This window comes from Neopelma chrysocephalum, unplaced genomic scaffold, assembly GCF_003984885.1.
Source record: "Neopelma chrysocephalum unplaced genomic scaffold, ASM398488v2 Primary Assembly neopelma1_25, whole genome shotgun sequence".
Classification (NCBI taxonomy): Eukaryota; Metazoa; Chordata; class Aves; order Passeriformes; family Pipridae; genus Neopelma; species Neopelma chrysocephalum.
Window position 1 is genome coordinate 34,642,364 of NW_020897694.1, and position 24,595 is coordinate 34,666,958.

At 37.0% G+C, this 24,595-nt stretch overlaps 1 protein-coding gene across 4 annotated transcripts in view; it reads right to left on the reverse strand.

Moving 5' to 3' along the window:
• Nucleotides 1-2,155: 2,155 nt before the first annotated feature.
• Nucleotides 2,156-24,595, reverse strand: part of VWA3B (von Willebrand factor A domain containing 3B) — a 70,272-nt gene continuing 47,832 nt past the window's right edge. The window contains exons 22-29 of one of the 4 annotated variants that reach the window (XR_003532869.1): nt 22,844-23,063; nt 16,356-16,476; nt 15,129-15,253; nt 13,846-13,983; nt 13,199-13,296; nt 10,120-10,361; nt 3,362-3,602; nt 2,156-2,621 (exon numbers count right to left, since the gene is read on the reverse strand). Coding sequence is in view for 3 of the 4 variants with exons in the window: in XM_027674862.1 (XP_027530663.1) it covers nt 3,520-3,602; nt 10,120-10,361; nt 13,199-13,296; nt 13,846-13,983; nt 15,129-15,253; nt 16,356-16,476; nt 22,844-23,063 (1,027 nt within the window). In the remaining variant the exon portion in view is untranslated. Of the gene's footprint in view, nt 2,622-2,692; nt 3,603-10,119; nt 10,362-13,198; nt 13,297-13,845; nt 13,984-15,128; nt 15,254-16,355; nt 16,477-22,843; nt 23,064-24,595 lie in introns of those variants that run through there. The other 3 variants (XM_027674862.1, XM_027674864.1, XM_027674863.1) reach the window with 3 other exon arrangements.

Consider the following 24,595-nt stretch of genomic DNA (forward strand, 5'->3'; position numbering starts at 1 on the left):
CGCATCCTTGTGCAGATTCAGTCAAAGTTTCCTTTTCTGTGAAGCTGCCCTTTTTCTTGGAAAATAGTACATTGCTCTGATTTCATGTTCACAACTGAGTAGGAGGTTACTGATGACTTTCTGAAGGAATTCATTCTCAAACACTTTTCCACTTCCTCTAGTTCTACCAGCTGCTCTCATAAAAGCCTTTACTCATATTTCCACTTTTATCCTTACTTTCCTTGGACCCTGAGAGTTTCATGGCCACACTACCAATAGGACAGTGAACAGGTGTTCTCTCCCTATGTGTTTCATGCCATGCTGAATACAAGGGGCTGAGTCCCAGCCCCTGGATCCAGAGTTTGATCCAGAATGGCAAATACAGGTGGGGGTGAATATTCTTTTCTGTTCCTTTGTTGGGGGGGGAGGTGTTTGTTTGTTGTTGCTGTGTAGGCTATCTTTCTTTATCAAATAGGAAAAGTGCTATCTTTGTAGTTGGCCAAGAATCACAAAGAAGGAGTCTAAGCATAGTCTTGGCAACCCAAACCCCACCACTGCCATCTTTGTATGAGGCAGTGTGATGAAGCAGCAACCTGTTTTTTTTGATGATCTGGTTGTGCTCTATTGACAGAATCTGAGATTAGACCTTCCTGGTCAAGCTCAGACATATGGCAAATCTAATTGGAAAATTCATCTTGTTGATAGATCATCATAACACTACTTGTCTCTCTAAAACAGATGGAGGAGAGAAACAAGCATATGAAAACATAACCTCCTGTACATCTGCACCAGGGTGTGGAACTCAGGACAGAGTCCACTTTGTGCAAATGGACCAACAGGAATGTTTGAATGAAGAGAATAAACCATGCTGACAGTTTCCGAGCTTAATACAAAGCAATGCAACAAAACATTTAACCAAACTCAGGCAGGAAAAAGGTCTTGTGGTCCACAGTAGGGAAAATTAATATGTTACCTCATGATAGGTGCTTTTTGAGGTCAGACAGCACACCCAGAAAGGAACAGTGAAATGGATTCTTAATAACAAGTGAAAAAGAAACTCATCCATCACCATCCATATTTCTATAATAAATCAGTTTTTAAATGCAACTTGTCTAAATAACCAACAGTGATTGATGACCACACTTTATGCAGAAGAAGAATTAACCATTCAGACTACCTGTGCTGCCAGTTTTAATCCTGTTCTTGGTTAACATTTCTCTTTGTATTTCTCACAAATATGTATTGCATGCAGTGGAATACTAAGTTTCTTGAGCCATTTTTTTCAGAGGGATCCTAGTCTTTGTCATTGTGCGTTGGCATACAATCCATCTGCACTTAACAGTATGTACATACAAAATTGGCCCACGCTCCATTTTGTTCATGTACTTGGAATTACACATGCTCAGCCTCAAATACACAGTAATCACAGATGACATAGGTGAGATGATCACGTCTGTGCTGAATTAAGTCTGCTTGAGACACATCTGCAAAAAATGTGAGCAAGTAAATTCTAAAATCTGTGTGATTGAAAGTCATTCTTGAGAATAAAATAGATATCTGAACTTTTCATTTTGATATTTTTTCTACAGCCATGCACAGGGCTTTTCCATCTATTGGTAGTGCCATTTCCTTCAGAAAACAAAAATATTCTTATCCACAATAGAAATATTTCTTTCCAGCTGTCCTGTCCTAGGTATAGTTATATTAGTGATATCACTTCCAATTTTTCTATTGTGTGAAAAAATCCTCAGTGACTCCCTAAAACCAAGGACTCCATCTGTGTATCAGCTCTGTTCTCCAAGAGAATACTCCAAGACACAATGGAGTAAGGAGCCTGACCTGCAGAACAGAAGGTAACATGAAGTATGCAAACTGGAACTTCAGGATAGACCATTTCAGAATTACAGTTTTTCCCAGGTTTGAGTCTTCCCTGAGTCAGGCCAGAAATTTCAACACTCTCATATCCCTGCTGAATTATCTTGGCTTCAAGGTCATTTTGGCTACACAAACTATAATTCTCCTTTACTAAATAAAAAACTCTGGGGTTTTGGGTTTTATTTTGTTGGGGGATTTGTGTGTGTGTGTGTGTGTGTTCCAAACTGTGACAGAAACAGATCTCAAAACCTCAGAATTTCCCCCAAACTGATAGGTCAATGTACTTCTAGGAAATATCTTTCCTGGCCAACTGTACACCTGAACTACCTACATAGAGTAGCCAGCCAAAATATGCCTGAAGGAAAAGACATAAACATATCCTCAAAGACTCTGTTTGCCTCCACTGACCACAGAAATACAATTTTTTTATACTCTCTCCTAAATGATGGCACCAGGCTATTCTCATTTTGTATTAACGGCTGTTAAAAATGTGAAGCAAAGAGTGGGGTTTGAGATTTTCAGTGTGTTTGTATATAGAAGCACAGCCAAAAAATCAAGAGAAGCAGGGTATTTAGTATGGTACTTTTAGTTCTCCTACAGCAGGGAACACACATTCATCTGAAAATAATGTGACACCTTCTCCTTCTCTGAGTTTCTCCTTCAGATTTGGTAATAAGCACCACAAGCAGCCCCAGGTGCTGTCTCCACACTGGCCCAGAGAGTGTCTCTACCAGCTTTGCCATAAATCAGATGTAACCTTCCTACATCTGTAAAATCAAATCAGAATATCACACTACATTTGCTGGATAGAGAAAATTAATCTTTACTTGGTTTTGGGTTTTTTTTTAACTGGGTTCAGTCACCTATCAATTATTTGGGATCTAGAGCAGAGACACTCCTAAATATGTTGAGGTGCAATTCCTGCTTTCATATATAATGCTGTAATACTGAAGCAATTCCTCTGCCTCCAGAGTAGCACTCACTTTATAACAAACAACCCTTGGTCTACGTCTGTGTTACTGAGAGGTTAGTTTTCAAGGGCAAAGCACCTCAACTGTGTTCTCACAGGACAGTCCCTATCAGTGGAAAAGCTTTAGGACAGATACATGTAAAAGTCAGCGACAGTGGACAACTGGGTAAGCACCCTGCAGCAGGTCTTCCCAGATGCCTTACAGACTGAGGCTGTGAAAAAGAAGTTGTGGGAAAAGGTATTTCATAAGAAAGACCTACAGTTAGTAAATCAAATAGTTCTACTGCAAGCACAGAGTAATTTGGCAAAGACAAATTTTCTGTTCTCTTTTCTCATATTGATACTATTCACCAGCACAGCTGAACCTCTGACACTGTTTCTCTTTCATACATCCAAAGTAAGTCTGAAAAATCATAATTTATTATTAACTAATAAGTTTATTTTTGATTCAAGGAATGGAATTTCACAGTTAAGGATGCTAAAAATCTTTTGTATCTGCAGCCTCATTCATTCCTCTCAAGCTCCTTCATCGCGCACCCTTAATGTGGCTTCCTGAGCTCTGTGCAGTGGTGCTGAGGCTGGCTTGCCAATCCTCACTGCTCCATGTTGACCCTGATAATCTGGCGGATGTTGCTTTTACCAGGCTCTGGAGAATTTTCTGCAGATGGACTGCACAAGCAACAGCGAGACTTCAGTCAACTGGGCGTCGAAGCTCTTGGCGACTGCAGAGTTTGACACCTCGATGAACACCAGGGTGATGAAACGGAGAATGAAGATGCTAGGAGAGAATAGGTACTCTTCAGTGAGAGAACACACTGACCCACCGCGAGCTTGGATATTACGGTTCAAACATCCCTTGAAATTTATCATGAAACAAATAACTCCATGACTATATTAACAGAGTAGCAGTCCTGTGTAAAGGTGCTTTTCACTACTGTCCTTTCTGCTTTCATGCCCATGAGTTCAAACCAGTCTGCTTTTTAGGTATTTTTAAGTATTCTCATTTTCTAAGCTTGTAGCTGTTGTTATTCACAGGCCAGCCTTTGTTCTTACTCTTCCTCTGCCGGGGACAGGGCCAGGCTATATGGACCTTTGTCTGTCCAGTACAACCAGGCTTGTCTTCTCTGGTTTTCTATTTGTGTCACTGAAAAGTCACTTTTTATAGTCATATTAAATGAGACGACCAACTACCAGGCACCCTCCTGGCACAGAACAATGACAATCATAACCAGACGCTGGATGAAAAATGAAAGAGAATAAAATAGGAAGAAACAAAGTAAAGCAAAAGTGTTTACTCTCTTCTGCTTCATATATTTCTTTAGGGGGATTTTTTGGTTTCCACTTGTGTAGTAGAAAACAAAACTGTGGGAGGCATCTGAAAAATAAAGATATGATATACATGGTGAGGAAGCAAGAGCACAGACTGGGTACATAAAGAGTACAAGATTTGAGTAGGATTAGTTTTAGGAGTGACAGTCATCCACAGCTACCACTGAAACTCTGAAGATGTGTTTTAAAAATCAAAAGTGTCTTTGAAAATTCTCTTATAAATGCACATTGCCAGCACTTAGACATACAAAAGGAGCATTCTGACTCTTCTTCAGCATCCTAAGAGACAGGAATCTGGAGTTCACCTGTGTGAGGGTCAGGAAATTTCTTGACTGTATCCTATCTGTCTGCAGTACAAAACCATTGCCAGACTGATATGCTGAAAGGTATCACGACTATACTGTTTCCCTGAGTAAAATGAAAAATGCACTGTTAAATGACTGCTCCCATCACATACAAATCACAAACTGTTTATTTTCTTTTCCTGGTGCACATGCTTTCTATGTATCTTCCCAAGATGTTGAAATAACCCATTCTGGTCTTGCTCCCAGGATCTGGACTGAACTGCCCTTCCTCTCCACCTTCAGATACCCCAACACAGGCCTCCTACACCAATGGCACTTTTTTTCCTTGCCTGTCTCCATGTTTCATTCTTTACAGGGAAAGAGACAGAAAGTTTAGCATACTTTCCTCTTTCCATTAGCTGACAATGCTGAGAGGAGAGAGTGGTTCCAGCCAAGCTGTACCAAACAAAAGAGACAAGCAAAAGCTAAATCTGGAAGCCATTGCGGAGCCCTTAACCACACACAGCTGCAGTAAGGAACACATGCAAGCATAGCTGAATTGACATCAACTGCTTATTAAACAAGCCATGACCAACAGATGGGAACACTGCTTTATTATGATAGCCTTCTTCAAATGCTGAATGAACTAGCTTGGAAAATGAGACTGGAAAATGAGTGGGTGCTAAAAATGTGAAATCCTACTGTGGGAAATCCAGCCAATCCACTAGACTGCCAGATGCCACAGCTGTTACACTCTTGAACCCAATTCATAGGAACTACATTTGCCACATAAAAGGATAGAAAATGTGCATTTTCAGAGGTCTCCCAACTACTCCATATTGCCATTTATAGTAATTATCATCAAAATTGCTTCAAGCCACATCTCATTATAAATGAAAAGGAGATTTTGTCTCTGTTAGCTATTATTTGCTAATGCATCAGGCAATGCAGTCTATTATAAGTATCATACCGGTCCTTCACTCCATATTTTTTTTCCAATTTATTTTTTTTACTAGATACAGATTTAGAAAGTTGACTGGGAAATCGCATGTAATGAACATTGATTTTAGAGGTCATGTTCATTATAGAACAGAGAAAAGACTAGAAAGACAGGGAGAAGAATTTTTCTATAGAAAGAGAGATGATTTTTAAAGTATCTATACCAACAATTATTGCAATAACCAAGGATGGAGTTAAGTATCAATGATCTTGCTCCATCAAACAGTATTACTTGAGTTACCTGGACAAAGAGTCATTAGCCCACTAACACTCAGCAGAAATTTGCCAGGCCTTCATTCGCTCTCTGTAAGGGGGGTACTTTTGAATTAGATGATCAATGGAGCATAGAGGCGTGAGAAAGGAATCATATTAGGATGTGAAACCATCTAGAGTATGGTACAATGTAACTTCATGGCACAAGCTAATTGTAAGGTCCATTGTGCCTTTTAGCAAGTCAGCCTGATATCCCCTATTATCAGAGCTGAGTTCTTCCTTGGTTTTGCTACATATTGCAAGATAGATACATCTACCCTTGAAACACAATAGTAGAGGTCATACATGGGGTGAGAAAGATGATGGTGGGAGGAAGATTATGTGGGCAGGGGTCGCTCGCCCCTTGCCCCCACAAGTAGGGCATGCGCAGACTGTTGCCATTAGGTAATGATTAGGCAGTGTTTGGCTGCCATTCAGGCATCACCTTATACTACGTACTGGCCCTACGTAGTATAATGTGGAACTGATAAATATGGGGTGTCAGGATTGCTGAGTTGAGCGATACTCATCCTACCATCAAGACTGTGTTGCTCCGCGGGGACGCCCGCTAAGCATGGGTACCGACCAGCTGCTGCAGATCCTGGTAGCCCTGGCCTGTCTGTGTGGGTAAGCACAGTTTTTGATAGGAAGCAACCGAGAGAACTAACTTTTTAACCTTTTAACCCTTTTAGGTCCCTTTAATTCCCCTTTATTATTGAATAAGTTGTTCCCTTTTACTATCATAGTATTTTTCCTTTAATTTCCCCTTTACTAACCAATATCGTGTTATCCATAATGTAGTGTTAAGATCCCTTTTTTGGCATCCCTTTTATTAGTTAAGATTACACCGTATTGTATGCTGTTTGTAGTATTTGTTTTAAGAACACACGATAAGGTAGTTATTTTGTATCTCTTTAGTTTTTGGTTCTTTCACTAAGTTTATTATTATTATTACTATTTTCACTGTAATAAAGATGTTTTGTGTGTATGAATATCTGTGCACTTGTTTTATTCCGGGCATGTATCCTAACGAACTGTTACACTCTCTTATAAACTTACAGAGCTAACTAACACAGTAAGAGAGGCAAGCATACACATCAAAATAATAATGTTTCAAATATAATAGTTCTGGAAGAAATAAGACAAAATTACACTTCAAGACAATAATGAAGCTAATGTACACTAAATATGCACTAAATAACTAACAAAATTACTTAATCTTTATTCACTTCCATTACTGTTGTTTCCCTCAGTGGGAACAACAGAAATGGGTTCTTGATACCTCTTAACTATCAGAAATACTTTAACTGAGCAAAAATCAAACCACAAACATTCCGAAATGCTCCCTTAATTCATACAGAGCAGCTGTATGTGGAAATACAAGGGTTTATGGAAATAAATGGCTTCATCAACCACCTATATAAGAGCTATGTAGCTGAATCCACATTATCTTGGAGAGCACAAAAATCCATCTCCGTATCTGGCAATGCTCATTCAAGTTCAGGAGAAGTTCCTGATATAACAGATGAATGTACACATGAAGTCAGCAGAACTGTAGGAAGAAGTACTGATTGACACACTGAGTAGTTACGAAACATAGCTCAATCAGACTATTAAATATATACATATATATGGATCTGGACATACGAAGTGACAAGACAAACCTTTGGAAAGAAAATGCAAGAAATACTGGTGGCATTGAATGCTTTTAATGCATTACACACATACACAAATAAGGAAAACTTGTGTATAAATATGAAGAACATGCCTTTACTTCAGGCAAACAGGTTAGGACTATCGATCTATTTCAAAAGTTAAAAGATATCCAAATTATTTGAGTATTTGATATTAAGAGGAAAAGAACATGTGGGAGAATTATAATAATTAATAATGGCCAGTCTTCGTGAACGAAGATTTTGGGGAAAGGTCTTTTACCTTTCCAGCCTGCGCAATGGATTTTTTAGGTGAGACACAGCCTGCGCTGAACTGAGCCCACCCTTTAATCCTAAGGTTCATCTGCCGGGGCCAAGCAAGCTTGGACAATGGCAGTGAGGTCCTCAGGACGTAGGTTTGTTTAGAGTGACCTTCTCATAGATGGATGGCCTCACAGGGCTAACGAGCTCCATCTGCCCGGGGGACTGGGGAATTGAACCTGGGTTGCAGCAATGAGAATCCCGCATGCTAACCACTAGGCCACCAGGGGTCCCTGGGAGAATTATACAGCTTTCAGATAAACCAGTTCTCAGTTTAACAGACTGTCTTAGAAATCTCAAAAAATATAACCTAGTTACCGTAAAAGATATTTAGCTACCAAAGTTGTTATTGCAGGTATTCAAGACATTTCTCTGAGATGCTGACTCTATTTAAAAAAAAAAAAAGCCTTTGTTATAAACAATCAAGAAATAATGAAGTATTGAAAGCAGCTACTAGGAAACCCTGGAAAGGGATCACTCTGATGAACATTGGTGTGTTGGCACATGAAGGACAACAACTGAGATTTCAGAGTTATGCAGGGTCTGAAGATGAAAACAGAATGTTTCACCTTATAATTACTTTTGCTATTTAGGCTCCTGACTTGAATATCCAGCCTTATTTCAACATAATGAAAACTCCATGAAGGGAAAGTCCATTGCTAGATATCTGATATTTTTAATATCTGGTCCATAGAGACTAACTGAATAATTCATTAGACCAGCAGAGCTTTCCAACTTCTCAGCCATGTTACTTAACACTTACATCAATGTAATTAAATATGACTACTACTATGAAAAGTGTTCACCTGTATAGGTGAATCTCACAGATCTGGTGATCAACATATATTGAACTGCCAAGCAGTAAACGTAAGCTAGTAGCTCATACTAAACTGAACCTTGGGTAGAAGGAAAAAACAATGCCAAGCAAATTTGTTTTCTTTATTCTCTTCACTCTTTAAAATGAAATCCAGTATTAACACAGTTAAAATAGGTGTGTATGTCAGAAGTCAAGTAACCCATTTGATATAACTTACAAAATTATATACACAAAGTGCTGTGAAACATTAACATACTACGAAAATGGGCAAATATCTACACCTGAAGAGAATAAATACACAGTCATGTACAGAGATTGCCTAAAGAGGTATCTAATGAAACCCTGTGAAAATGACCATATAGTGTTACTTCATCAACTCACTGACTTTTCCCTTTCTGATAAAACATGGAAGGATATGTAAATGAAAATATATCTAAATAAAAAAAAAAAGCCATATTCAATAGTCACGGTATCATAAGAAGAGGACAGGGTACCCTATTTAGCGTATTTGACCTGCATAGCACCTTGAAGTCTTGTTAGAGTACTATGAGATTATTTGCTAAGTCTAGGCAGGATTAAAATGCCCAGATAACCACTGCTCTTGTTTTATCTTTCCTTCAAGCTGCATGGAATCAGTTACAGGACTTGCTGATCACATTAGCATTATTTCACATTTACTCAGTATCTGCATCTCAAGATGTCCAACAGGAAGGCACCTGGGATAACTGAGCATCTCCAATGAAGCAGCCCTACTTGTGGAGCCGTGCTCTCTCACACAGCTACTGGACAAGGCCAGCACCTCTGTTCTGACCAGGCCACTCCTAAAATGCCAATTATATAATGGGCACCATAATACTCATTATAAGCAATGTAAATGGAATTTGCAGACAGTCTTTAAAAGATGAGTGAGGACATAGAAGAAAAATTCAGAGGAGCCAAATCAAGTTGACTGACAACATTATGATTGAGTGAATCTAATAATCCACTACTTCTGGAGGTAAATAAATAATGAGGATGTTGAGAACATGTTTAAAATGGTACAAGGAGATACACTTAGCAAGTATGGATAAAGTTCTCTTATATTTCCACTGACAATATGATCTTTAAAAAGAAGAGCTGACTGGCATGTATGGCAGACACACACTAGGCCAGGGCTCCACTGCAGAGTGACAGGGAGTACAGATACCAATATCAGCTTTAACTGAGCTAGCTCATACACTAAAAGCAATTTACCCTCTGAAGCACTGAGCTACAGATGCAATAATTTAATATCTGCAATACAGATATTAACACATAACACAAGTAACAAACAGTAGAGGGACTGGAATACATACTCAGTTTATAAGCAGGTACTAAGGTTGGTGTTATTGCATCTTCACTGCTACTACAACTGTTAGGGAAATTATGGTAGCATATGCTGGAACATGCTTAATTCATTTATTGCCTTTGCTGTGAAAACACATGCTGAGAAAGTGTCAAGAGTGGTTTCCAAAGGAGATGAAAGAATTTCATCACATAGGACGTGGGAAAGCAAACTGGGATAACACCTAGAATACTAGTTCCTTTTCTGGGGAATAACCAAAGGCCCATCAGAACTGTTTAATTCCTAACATTTATAATTTTTCAGACCTACTTCTTTACCTCCAAATTCTTCTTTATTACTAGACTGTGAATTTCTTCCTCTCTGTTTTACTTCACTTCTGGAGACAAATATAAGATCATCAAAGTCTGACATCTTCTCCCTGGGATGTCTTTTGTCTACTGCTCTCCTCTTGTTTTTCTTTTTCCCCCTCTTTTCTTCCACAGTACTTTTCTTTGCTTCTTCTCCTCCTTCATCTTCCAGAGGTGACTGAGGATAGGGCTTTGTGGTCTTGCTGTCCAGGCTAGAAAACCACATAAGGAAGTTTGCAAAGCTAAAAGCACATATATCATACTGTCTTAAATCCTTATTACAAGACATAGATTTCACCTTTTTCCACATCTCACAGTACTAACAAGAGAATGACTTATCACACTCTTGACCATTTCATAGGGCTGTAAATGTCTTACAATTCAGTTTCCCTTTTACTTATAAAATAAGTAAACAATAGCCTAAAACAGGGCTCTGGTCCCTAATTCTGTCTCCCTCTTATGATTCCAGAAAGGATTTGGGCAATAATGTTCTTTTAAGGTGTCAGTCCAGATCACACAGTGTTTTACTTTGCTTATGGAACTTGTTAGCTACATTTGCAGAGTGCTTGCTCTGCCATAATTATTTCTTTCTATTGTGATGTCAGAAAAACACCCCAAACAGATACTAGTGCCTGATACTAAAATGCTGAGAGCTATATTAGTACCTCTAAAGATTCATGAATTAAGCATGACTCCTAGTACACACCACAAGAACATCAAAAGACAATCCCAAAGAACTCAGAGCTGGACAAGCTATTTTAATATGTCTATGTGCACTGGAAGCCTGAGCTATGCATTTTAATTTTCCTTCCCTTCCTACTACAGGACTTAGCACAAAAAGATTGTCTCTTTTTGAGCTTTTAATATCATACTGCATTCAAACTTTTTGATTCCTTTCCAATTAAATTATGCTTCCTCTTTGTTTCTATCAACAATGTCAGCATGTTTTCATTAAATTTGTGTGCACCCATCAGCAATATGCTGCACTGTTCCTGTCTAAGTGTGACATAGGAGGTAGGGATCTATTTTAGAATATAATAAATAACAAGTTTCATTAAAAAGCACACTTCGATGCCCTCTTCAAAAGTAGGTGCTTTAATGGAAACTCCATTCAGTGCATTCATTTCAGTCAATTCTCCAAAGAATTCCTCTGTTTTCCAGTGAATAACTCAATGTTCTCATCATTTGTACATAACAATGGCAATTCAGCTTGCTAATAAATTCTGTTTGGAGAGTGAATATTAAATTTTATATTAAAGCACTCAGTCATGAAACAAAGCATGTAGAATGGAAGCTATTCTTATTGCTTATGCACTTAGTCACATCTTTTCTTAATATGGTACCTCATTTAGAATATAATCCAACTTAGTAGAAGGGAAAGACTTCTACTGTTTTTGCTGGAACTCAGATCAGTTATATGCCTGCCTCTTTTCAACTGGTTGTATGCATTAAGTAAGGAACCGTGTTCTTCAGGTTTGCTTTTTAGGGAAAAGAGGCTACCACCATGTCAGTGATCTGGCCTGGGAAAAGGCACTGAAGTATTTCCAGATTTGGAATTCTGCTTAGTAACGGGGAGGCATTTATTGGTTTGTGTGCTGTGGGTGCAACTTGGTAGAAGTTTCAAACTGTTTCAAACAAAGTTTCCACTACTAGAAAATATGTGGGAAATAGGACTTGAATCTTAGTTGCTTTTTGTTCCATCATTCTCAGGGAATCCATAGATCAGCCCACAACTGCTACTCTCACCCATAATTTTTAGATTTAATCTTTAATAATGATAATCATATTAGAACATTTCAATGATAATTAAGAACATCTGCAAGTGACTGTGCACTGGAACAGGTTGCCCAGAGAGGTTGTGGAGTCTCCCTCACTGCAGATATTCAAGAAGCGTCTGGATGCAGTCCTGTGCCATGTGCTCTAGGACAACCCTGCTTGAGCAGGAAGGTTGGACCAGATGACCCTCTGTGGTCCCTTCCAACCTTACCCATTCTGTGATCTAAAATTGCCTTTAGTGGTATAATTTGTCCTTTCATGCCTCCTCTTGGGAATAAACCTCCCATAGCGGAGATTATACGGTTCTTTGGCAGCAGTGCTCATACTACACTGACATACATGGAAGAGGAAATCCGTCATCCTGTGGGATGTCAAGGCACATGGAAGATTCAAAACAAAACTGTGTTTTCTCACACAAAATGTGAAACTTTGCAGCTTCCTCTGGGAAGAAGCTACGGATGGTGAAGGTTTACGTGGGTTCAAAAAAGTAACCGCACAAATTCATGGAAGAAAATTCTGTCAGGGCTGTTTAATACAGAGACTCAGTTCTGCTTCAGAGAATTCTTAAATCACGAATTGCTGTACATTGGGGATGTACTCTGGAGAAATATCCCTAGATGATTGTTCTGATCTTTATTCTCCTTCCTAAGGTTTGTTGTTGCTAACTCTCAGAGGTTGTTGGTGCTCTGAAAGTTATCAGAATTCCATGCTATTTCAAATGGCTTAAACTAGAACTAGAACTTGATGCAAGATGAAAATGTAATCCACAATTACCTGGAACCACTGCATGTTCAGTGCATACTTCACACCAGAAAAATGTTACCCCTGTTGCACATAAGTTCTGCAAAACTTAAATAGGGGCTCATACTCATCCTACACACTCTATCCGCATCATTCCCCAGATTCAAGCCCAGAAGATGAACCACTATCTTAGAAACAACTTGTAATTTAATGTGTAGCTTTATATGACAATAATTATCTTAAAAGGAAAATAAAGTCTACAACAAATAGAAACTCCATCCCACCTTCCAGCAATGCTCTTAACAACTTCCTGGGACTTAGCTTCAAACCATCACATCCCACCAATATTTCCAGAATGAAGATAGGGCAATAAACTGTCAGATAAACTTGGTTGCATGTGTAGAGTAAGACAGATCAGAACAGCTATAGTTAGAGTACTACATACAGAAATCTGACAGCATAGCTGAACTCAGAGTGCAGCATTTAGGATTCATGAAAAAACCTTTATATTTCTAGGTTCAAACATACTCACATTTCATAATCCACCATCTGCACCATTCTTATGTACTGACAGGAATAGGCATACTTTGTTTGGCTGATTTTAATAAGCTCACTTCTTACACAGTGTTCCTGTAATAACACGATCAACATGCATCTAATTTAAATCTGAATCTCAAAACCAAGGAAGATACATATGTATAAAAAGTCAACTGTTTTAATATAACTGCAATCAGCCTTTAATAAGGATAATTAAAAGTTTCAAGTACAAAGTACATTTTTGTAATACGCACTATGAAAAATGCAGTAAAATTATCATAATGGCTAACAAACAAAAACCCAAACAAACAAACATAATGAAATTAATTTCAGACTATAATGACTGTGATAAAATTCCCTGTGTTTCTCATTTTAGCACCATGGAACTTGTGCAAGCCACCAAATAGATTATAGAGGAAAGAACTGAGTACGATTTAAGAATAAATTATCCTACAGAGTTTCTTGATGCAGGTCTATTGTGTGAGCTCTTCACTGAGCTCCAGAATCTGCTTTAATTTGGTTAGCTGGAGACAGGGAATGCGACAGTGAGCTGATTAGCAAGGAAAATTCTATCTGCCTCTTCAAAAACAGAATAATGGTAAAATTATTGCCAGACAGCTCTCATCCTCTAGGTCTACTCACCTTCCTGTTGTTGAACATCAGTACTGTGTAGAGTTTGTTATCTGTTTCCACCCTCTCTGGTGTTGCAATAACAATGGCAGGTACATAATACTCATTTCCTGTCTGTGTCCCAGTTCTGGCAAACACATAGTCTCCAACCTGCACATCAGGAAAGGACCAGTGCAAGAGCCATGTAACTTGTGAGTTTTACAAGACATAAAAGGTAAATAATGAGATACTTTTACATGAATCATCATTCTATCATCTTCCCATGCTTTAATATGGATCTTCGAAAGAAAAGAACTTGGTCCTTGCATGTACTGATCACACAATTGCCACTGAATCGAGAATACAAAATAAAAATAAAGGAGAAAGCCCTACTAAAGGTCCCTGGGCTCAGCTAGCAAGTTGAACTGAATGAGGAAACTCTTGCAACTGTGCATTCCCTTGGACTTCATGCAAATTTTTATGTTTTCAATAAGCTTTTAAACCAACCTTGGGACATTTAGGTAATTCTATATATAACTGACTTATCCAAAATTGTTTTAAAACTTAACACACAAGTCACAATTTTCTATCAAAATCTGCAGATCTCTAGAGTTGGAACTTCCCCTTACAGAATACCAGGAACTACTGTATCAGAATTTGCCTTCATTTCAAACAGGAAAAAAAAAAAAAACAAAATCATGAATCTAGTTTTAAGTGTAACAAAGTAATTATAAAAACGTTTTGCGCACTCAAAATAGCCATATCCATTCTGTATCCTTTCTGTATCCATTCCCTCTCTTGCATGTAAAATAAGAATCACCTGAAAAAACAACTGTGATTACAGATAGTCAGCTGATAAATTTTAAATAAAATCAGAAATTGAATAAGAATTTTATTTTTTTAATTAGTTATTTGCCTTAGTATACAGTTATTTGCTGAATCTAAGACATGCTATGAAAAACAAATGGTTAAAACTTGCTGCACATCACACTATGTATAAAAGGCTCTCTTCGATTTATAATCTATGTGCTAGGAAACAATAATTCTGCTAATAAATAGCTCACCTTTCTTCTATAGCTGGGGAAATATTCATGTTTTATAAAGAAAACAATATAAAATAATTTAGAATGTAGAATTTTAATAAAGAAAGAAATAGGACTACAACAAAAACAAGCTTCAAACAAATGAAAAACAAATGAAAATGTTGAAAGTAGCTATTTGAAAGATAAAAAAAATCTATCCTTTACTCTAGGCCTGGCCAAATAAACAAAATTAAAAATGTCTATTTGCTGTCATAAAAAACCCCAATTTTTCACCTGCAGATGTGGGCATGGCATAGCACCTCCCACAGGTATAGTGAACTTCACAGGTACATCCCAGCTCTCCCCATTGCTGAAGTCAACAAGTGCACAGGTAGAACTGACATTCTTTATCACAGTTCCTAAAAAACAACATAATAAAATATTCAAATTATTTTTCCTTCACCCCTTGTGAAAACTTTTTTTTAAATCCTAAAGGCTGTCACATATCACTGAGGTCAAACGTCATTTAGCGAGGGTAAGCTGTGCTAGGGCACTAGAAAAATTTGTACCTAAAAAAACCTCCCGTCTTACTAGCTACTATTAAGAAATGCTATAAAAATAAAATTAAGAGTCTTTTTCAAGCACAGGTCTGAAATTTGTAAGCTGATCAGGTGGATGAGAGTTGGCATAATGAAACTATTACACGGTTAAAAATATGAAATTGAAAAAAAAACCAAAATAAATAAAGGTAAGACAAAAATAAATACACGAATGATTTTTTCTTAAGAAATTACAGAACTCAATTTTACTTAATAATTCTTGCTTAAAACTCAACAAAAGGTCAGCAGCATTTAGTGAATTTTTTGAACACATGCAAAAGCTTGGCTTTTGCCAAATGATCAACAGAAATATTCAAGGGAGACAGCAAATAGGGATAGTTGATACTCTTGGGTACTCAGTTACTCAAAAGGATTTCCTTACACACTCTTCATATCATTGCTTTCTAACTTTACAAAATGTATGTCTTCTTATAAATGTATATATGTGCTCATACAAAATATATATTCATTTTGCATCAATATACACATACAATGGGACCCCTGGTGGCCTAGTGGTTAGCATGCGGGACTCTCACCACTGCGACCCAGGTTCGGTTCCCAGTCCCCTGGGCAGATGGAGCCCGTTAGCCCTATGAGGCCATCCATCTATGAGAAGGTCACTCTAAACAAACCTACGTCCTGAGGACCTCACTGCCATTGTCCAAGCTTGCTTGGCCCCGGCAGATGAACCTTAGGATTAAAGGGTGGGCTCAGTTCAGCGCATGCTGTGTCTCACCTAAAAAATCCATTGCGCAGGCTGGAAAGGTAAAAGACCTTTCCCAAAATCTTCGTTCGCAAAGACTGGCCATTATTATTACACATACAATATTAAATGTCATGAAGAAAGAAGCAGCTAATAATGACTAAAACTTATGTTTTATCAGCATTAAGAAACACTAAATAAGTGGACAAAAATATATACCTGGATAATAAAATCCTGTGACGTCCGATCTTGCAATTACCTTTTGACTTTTGTGAGTCACAAATATTTGCCATTTTTGTCCTGTCTTAGACTTTGACTTCATAATTGCTTCTTCATGTCTCTGTAATTTGATACAATTATTTTGGCCACAACAGTTAATACAGTCAGCCTTAATCTATTCTTTGGAATTAATTAAAAATTTAGGCAATGTAATGCTATAACCTCTGTAGAAAATACACGGTAAACTATAATTATTTTAAACTTTCAGAATAGCTATAAGTACAGTAAATACTCATGGATAAGTTCATCTAAGACTTTTCACTATAAAATCCTGTTCTAGATGGTCATAACAATACCTATATTTTCATGTGTTCAGGCAGAAATTTACCTTAATGAATTATAGTTCCAACTACCATTTTCCTACACAAAAATTCACAAAGTTGCACAATTCATACTCAAGGATGCGGTAAGCAAAAATCAACTTTTTTCAGAATAAGAGAATTTGCTCTATAGATTCATTTTGTCCAGCTAGGAGAGTCTTCACAAAAATAGAATTTTCATTAAAAGTACCTCACTGTCTGGGATGACTCGTTAAAATTAAAAATTAAAATTTTCAGCAATTTTTAAAAATTCCATTTTAGCAAAATATTATACCACATTTTCCAGAGCTGTAACTGTCTAACATTCTGTCCCACATCATACACTAAATCTCCTCTTTGGGGGGCAGATCCTTTGACTACAGCTCCTCTAACACGCACCACAGCCTCACAGAACACTGGAGTTTACTGCTTAATTGCTCATAAGTCTAGGGTTCCACTTACTGGACAGTGAGAATAAAAATACCAATGGGGGCATCTTGCTGTGGACCGACTCAATTCTTAATTGAAGTCAGTGACTGCCATTAGTAGTAACTGAACGAAGAATGGATCTCACACAACAACTGAGGCAGAGGGCTGTGGGAAATGCAGTATGTCAAAAATAGTCAGACACTCACAAGTGGCTCCATATGAAAATACACTGTCAGGCTTTCTGAGCTTCTGTGTATGTGACTTTACAGTCACCATATTCTTTTACCTTAAAGCCTTTTACATCTCACATTAATATTTTACGGAGTCTCAGTGTTGTTTGTCTTAAAGTAAATCATGTTCCTGAATCTCCTTTTTTCTGGAAGAAAGAATATCTTCCCATTCAGGAAGCTTGCTTATAATAAATCAGTTTCATCATTAAATGAAAATGGTGAAACTGATTTTCACCATTAAAAAAATCAGTTTCACCATTAATTTTTAAAATATTTATTAGCCTACCTCATAAACAATTTGCAAGCATCCGTCTCTTACACAGTTCTTCTGAATCATAAAAATACGCAACTTGAAATCTCAAGATTTTCCACATATCTACATACTGCTCTGCAAAACTATTGTAACTCAGACTCTTTGTAAAACTCCTGCTTGCTAGGGCATGTATGACCTATTTTCTTGACTGGTGACATTTTTCTTCCCAAAAAGATGTATTTGATTTGATGCTTGATTTTCTCTAAAAGTCAATTATGATGGAAAAGATATTAATAACTTTGACTAAATAGTTCGTTCTCAGTTTCACTATAATTATCAGTCTCTTTTTTCCAAACTCCCCCACAAAAATCACAAATAGCCCTAAAAAAAAGTCCTAAAAATAAGCAAAACACACACACACACATAAAGGCAAGGAGATATTTTAAATGGGAGATATATGGGATTTTTCTAGCTTATTTTTTATCCCTATAGAATATTAATTATATCAACAACTCAGTTTTTCAAACTCAGTCTAAACCAGACGCTCTTCACTGCGCTTAACCGACTGCTGGAAGTATAACCCAACAAAGGCTGATTTGATAGCAGACTTACAGTTCCACAGACACAAAAAGGTATTTGGGTAAGCCATTTAGTTAATTCCTCAGGCTTCAAAGGGACAGCTGCTGCTGAATATTTATTATCAACTAATTTGTTATGCTTGACTAACAACTTGGGCAATTTTCCAGCACTCCACATAAATCCAAATACTAAAGATGACACAAGCATCCACAATGAGGGTTCAGAGTCCTGCAGAATTCAGGTGGCTCAGAAACACTGCCTAAATTCAAATCCATCCCTCCTTCCTCTTGCACAGCTCAGACACTGTCATAGTGCCCATTTCTGGCATTCAGTATGTTTATTACAAAAGAGCCCCATCTGATTCTCAAGGATTTTCAGCCTGTTTAACTCTGCTACTGTTGAAGGCAATGCAAAAAAAACACATCAAGTGAAGTAGACTTTGTTTACCTTCCAATAGCTGCTACATTTTTAATTCCCTTTCAAAAAATTAGGTTTTGCCATTTCCTACTACAAGTGAGAATGGATAAGAAGACTATCCACAGATCTCCATGTATCTTGGCTTGAACTTTGGCTTTTCATAATCCTGACACCTCAGAGCCAAGCAACCACTGCTTTTCCCAGGTTGTCAGTGACACCAAACCCATTCTGCATAGACCACAGCCAATTTTTATGAAAGAGCCTATCTTCTTGTACCTACATGCTGTCTGTTCAGCAGGTACTTCACTGATGACAAAGGAAAATTTCACCCAATATTTCTTTGTAGTTATAACTCTTTAGTTGTGCTATTTGGGATGCTTGTTTTTACTTTGTCTCCCTAAAAGAGACACAAGAACAAAGAGAGGAGATGCCAAGCTGTTTGGGAAACATATGAATGCAAAAAAAGGTATCACCAGAGAGAGATTAGTGATCCTTAAATAGTGAGGAAGAATGAGGAGCATAAGAAATAGGACACCAGGATATAAAAGGGAGATCCAGAATTTCCATTCTTACAAAGAATCGAGTCTTGGCTATAAATATTGCATTAGGAATAATTAAATCAACTGTATATGAAATACATTTTTCAGAAAGAAGAGACTCAGTGAACCACTAGAGGTCCCTTTCCACCCAAATAAACATGCTTTACAAAATTATGCTTATTAACTATTTTAAGTTATTTTTAATCATATGGTGACTATTCAGCAGGATCACAAACAAGTGTGAGCCTTACACATTCAAGGTCATCCTAAGGAAAACACAGTACTTTTAAAAGTATATTCTTAATGAAAGTTAAGCAATGAATGCAACTTTATTTCTCTGCAAAATCTGAAATCCACCCCTATGCAAAACCAAAAATATTTAGTATGAGAAGGAATGTTCTCCATCATGCCCAAAGGCCAGATTACAACACTGGAGGAAGAAACATTTTACATTAAATTGTTAAGCCATTAACAGAAAGCACCAAACTATCCTGGAATCTATCACACTTCAACAATAGAAACGCCATGACCACAGTAAACCTGAAATTGTCTAATGAGAGGTGGGTAGGGGACCCTGAACAATTTTTTTTTAATGTCACATAATGTTGTAAACAGTTTTATAATTCAGTGAGGAAAAAAAAGCGCTAAAAAACTGGTGAATGACTGTTATGCCTTACAAGATCAAAACAGAAAACAAAATATTTTAAGTCAAAGCAGTTACTTATTAGGAAAAAATCAAACCAAAGTAAATGATACCTTTCTCATTTTCAGTATCTTAGATGAAAGCTGAGTGCCAGCCTGAAGAGGGAGACTTGTGTCAACTCATGCTTTAATCGGTATAGCAAAAAGAACTGAGTAAACTGAGTATAATACAGTCTACAATTAGCCCTCCAACCAGGTAATCATCAATGTTCAGTGTTCTATATTTTGCCCGATAATAACTAAATGTGTTTGCTCATTTCCTAACGCATTTACTTCTTGCATCACTGGAGGTCTTTGGTCATCTCATGGCCTCGTGCAGGTGGATGTCTGCTTCATTCTCTTCCAATAAGGCACTGGCACAGCCTACCTTTCACAGATGTGCCCAAACAAAGCAGCCTGAACACAGCTCCCAGAGAAGGTCGGAGCACAGAGGGAGGATAACTAGACCACTAATTCAGTCGTAGGCTTAAATAGAAAGCTCTCATAGCAAGGACATCCAAAAAGGATTACTAATTCTTTTAAGAAATTGTGTAGGTAATTCAGAACCCGTAAAAGCTAAAAACTAAGGGGTTTTATTCTAAATTCAGTGAAAAAAAGCAGGAAGAAATTCATAGGTCTGTCTTGTTGAGTAGGGCTCCAGGATAATGGTGATTTTTCTACCCCATCTGACAATGATAATTTTCATTCAGTGCCATATCAGCTATTTCCTTGTTGTAACGTATTTCAGCTGGCTGTTTATTTCTTTATACTCATTTTGTAGACAGACATCACAGCTGGCAAAATCTCCTTTTTAAAGGCTCCCCAATTTTTAAAATTTTTTTCACTGTTTTTCTATCACATAAACAGAATTCTAATTACATCTGCATTTCTGCCTCTCACTCTTAAAGCCTTTCAGTTGTAGATTAGCAATTACTGAAGATGCTGCTCTGATTAGACTCTTAAAGCGGGTTGACTCAGGATAAGTGATTGCACAATGTTAATCACATCATGTCTGAGAGCACACATTGGTTGTTCCAAGGCAACAGCAAAATTACAGTCAACAAATGAAACGTGAACATGTTTTTGCTGCTCTTGTATTGGACATTATATAGTAGAGGAAAATCAATAATCAAAATAGCTGTATTAGCAATATAATATTTTCAGACTAAAGTAAAATGAATCATCTGTTTTTTTAAGATATTAAAATGTTTTCAGATGTACTTAATGCAACAAAAAACTCAAAAACTATAGAAAACTGAAAGTGATCCTTTCCATAATCACTTATTTTCATATATGGCCTGAGCTATCATAATACATTTTATACAATGTCTGAGCTATCATAATATATTTTATACAATTTAACAAAATTTATTTTTTATAACTTATGTCATAGGATGTAAAAGGCCACAACTTATTGAGAAAACTGTGGTTGCTCTTTGTGGAAAAAAAAGTTACATCTCAGTCAATGAATGTCAAATAAAACAAAATACTTTTGTTATATTCTGGTACACAGTGAATAGGGATACTTGGCATAATTTACAGTTTCAAATTCCAATTGTACATTCTCATTCATTGCTGAGCATTCACACTATAGGTTTGTACCATGACCATTTGAGTTTCACTTACATTACCTCTTTAAACTGATGTATCTATGTCTGTATACGGATTTGTATATGTTTACATGCATACCTTGGGACATAAAATAACTATGATGAATATTTGATTATGCTTCTTACATAATACAAAGCATAGGACTTCCCTCAGTATTCACTGCAACTAGGTCAACCACATGGTAGCTTCCCTCACTCAATTATATAAAATAATGAACAAGAAAAGGAATATATTAATATATGAGCTTTATAATTAATTATCTATTTGTTTTTCCTTATTCTCTATTAGAACTTGGAAGTCTGAGGAAATATTTTCTTTCTTGTTTTTTTCCTAGAGAGCTGATTTTAATATTATCATAGTATTACTCCACCAAGACAGCACTTCTGCAGAGGCAGCAGGACTCCCAGGGAAGCACCGTTTGATGAAGCTTTAAGATGAAAAAACTTGAAACTGAATAAGAGAAACGTTTTGGTTTTTTTTCAGAGCTAAGTACTGTGAATTTCAAAGCATCAATAGTGTATTCAGAAATCTTTCCATTGGGGAAGATTAAATCACTTTTCAAAACTCTAAAATGAAAAAGTATATTCTCTTTTCCAATAGGGCAGGCTGACTAACTTTAATTTTATACCTATTGCTTCATGTATTTCCGTACTTGTTTCATTACACCTCTCAATAGCATTCCAAGTAATGTTCATCTGCGACATACACACACATATATACATATACATATATATATATACATATATATATATATAAAATCACAAACTTCAATAACATTTTCAGAGTAGCTAGACTACTGTTTTATTGCTAGACTAATATAATAATGAAATGGAGAGAGCACTCTGCCTTGCCAAAAAGTGGGTGTCTGCTTCAGCATGAGCTCCAGATGCCACTGACTCAGTTCACAAGGCTGTGAGATTGGCCACCAGTTCATGTATATCCATATTTCATGGACAGTTAAATTTTAGTTAAATTTCTCTCCATCTTTTGTTTTACAAGAAAGATACCATAGGAGATTATAGTGAATTACTTCAACATTACAAGATCTTTTAGTCCTCATCAGATATTAACCCAACCAAATCTTATATAATTGCCTGTAACGTATCTGTTCTTCCTCTGCTGTTGTTGCAGAGGATGCTTTGCTCCAATTAATTTCTTAGAGGCTTGATTTCTGTGGTTCTCTCAACTTCAGAACTTCTGTATCCCCAGTGCTTCAAACAAGTCATTGAAAGCTTGCTCTCTTTTTAACTACCCTCTTTCCTCTATCCATTTTATTTAGCATCATGCTAAATGTCTGGTTTATCAGCTATAATCATGGAACAAAATTATTCCAGAAGAACGTACTGAAGAGGAATATCTAATGAGAAAAAAATCCCTTCCAACATATTACCTTTTTATTGTTGCTTATGTGTGATTCGGAGCTTTTCTCAGTTTCCTTTTTGACAGCTTCCTGAAGATCAGAGGCTTGTTGCATATATGTTAATGCTGCCAGTATCTCATCTTCTAGCAATTTTACATCTTCATAGGAAATTGGCCATCCCAAATTCTCTAAAGCCTCCAGCAAAGCTTCTTTATGCCGCATATACTGGACTGGCCCATCCTCTTTAAATCTTAAAAAAAGTATTTAAAAAAATTAATTATCACAAGTAGAAAAATTTTAATTATGTCAGTACTTTACAGATAGAATCACAAAGCATAAAGGCAGGATAAAGCATCAGATTCATCCAATATATCTTTTGTATGCCACAAGTTCTTGCATTTCATCCAGATACTGTTGTGTCTGGTCAGACAATCATATCTGGCTTAACTGTATCTCATACAAAGACATCTACAGAGCAATTCAAGTGGCTGGGCATAGATGCCTGGTGTCATTTCAGATGTCCTAGAATATGTGAGGCATCAACAAAGAACTTGTAGACACAACTGAGAAATCATTAAAACCCCTGGACTTTTGGAAGAGCAGGTAGAATGAAGTGGAAAGTATGTAAACAACCTAAAATGGCACCTGACAGATACTAAGTCCTGATTTGCTACAGGAATCTGGACTGATCACATAAAAAGAGAGAATCCCCTACTATTTTTAACTCTGTCAGTCCTGCACTGCTCAATTTCACTCAGTGACCAGGAGTTTGCTTCCATCCACGGTTCAGATTATGCCAATGTCCACGGGACTAAGCAGCCAGTTTGAAGCCACCCACCAAAGGTACTTACAAAGGTGAAATAGATACAGTCATCTTGTTGATTAAAAAACCCAAAGAAGCTGAACCTTCTAAAATCCAGAAGAGGTAGAACTCTTTACGTCTTCAGTTGGAAGTAACATAATTCTTTTCAGTCCTTTTAGCTTTTTTGTGGCTCTTCTCTACAGCTTTATCAACATGTAAAAAAACCCATGAAGCCTAGAACTAGGGAGAGTATTGAAGTGTCTGCCTTATCAACACATGCAACCACAGTGATGCCTATCACATTGCCATACTCTTTGTCACTGCTTATCTCTCTACTCCTCTAGGAACTGTTTCGTATTGAAATTAACCTGACCAGTATAATTATTTACCTAGATTTTTTGTCTCTATTTCCTGAACCCATCATTAATTCATAACAAAGCTAATATCTCCTGAGTTGGATCTCTCAAACACTTTGAACACAAGCACAGTATTACCACTTCTCTAGTGAATTTGAATTTCCCTAGTATCTGAGGTAGCATTTTAATACACACTAGCAAACCAGAAGGCTCCTCAATCAATAGTTTCAGGACTCCTGTGACCAAGTTACTAGACTTTGTTTATTACTCTCTCTTTTCAGATTACTAATTTTGAAAGTATGTTGTCATTCTTCTGTAGCACATGAACCTGGTCATTCAAATTGTAAACTTAGAAGATAAATAGATCAAATATTTCAACATCTATGCACCAATATTAATGATTTAATATGCCCCTCTAGCAGACTGTACAATTGCTAAGACTTTTTTTTTTATTATGTGCACAATTGGCCATGTTACCAATAATGAGATATTTTTGATGACACTCTGTCAAGTTTGTATACTGTACAACTCATTGTTTATCTATTTCCTTCTTTTTTTCACAATTATATGTTGTTCTGTTGTTTAGAAGTCTTGATTTCATCTCTGCACCAGAACAGGGTTTTA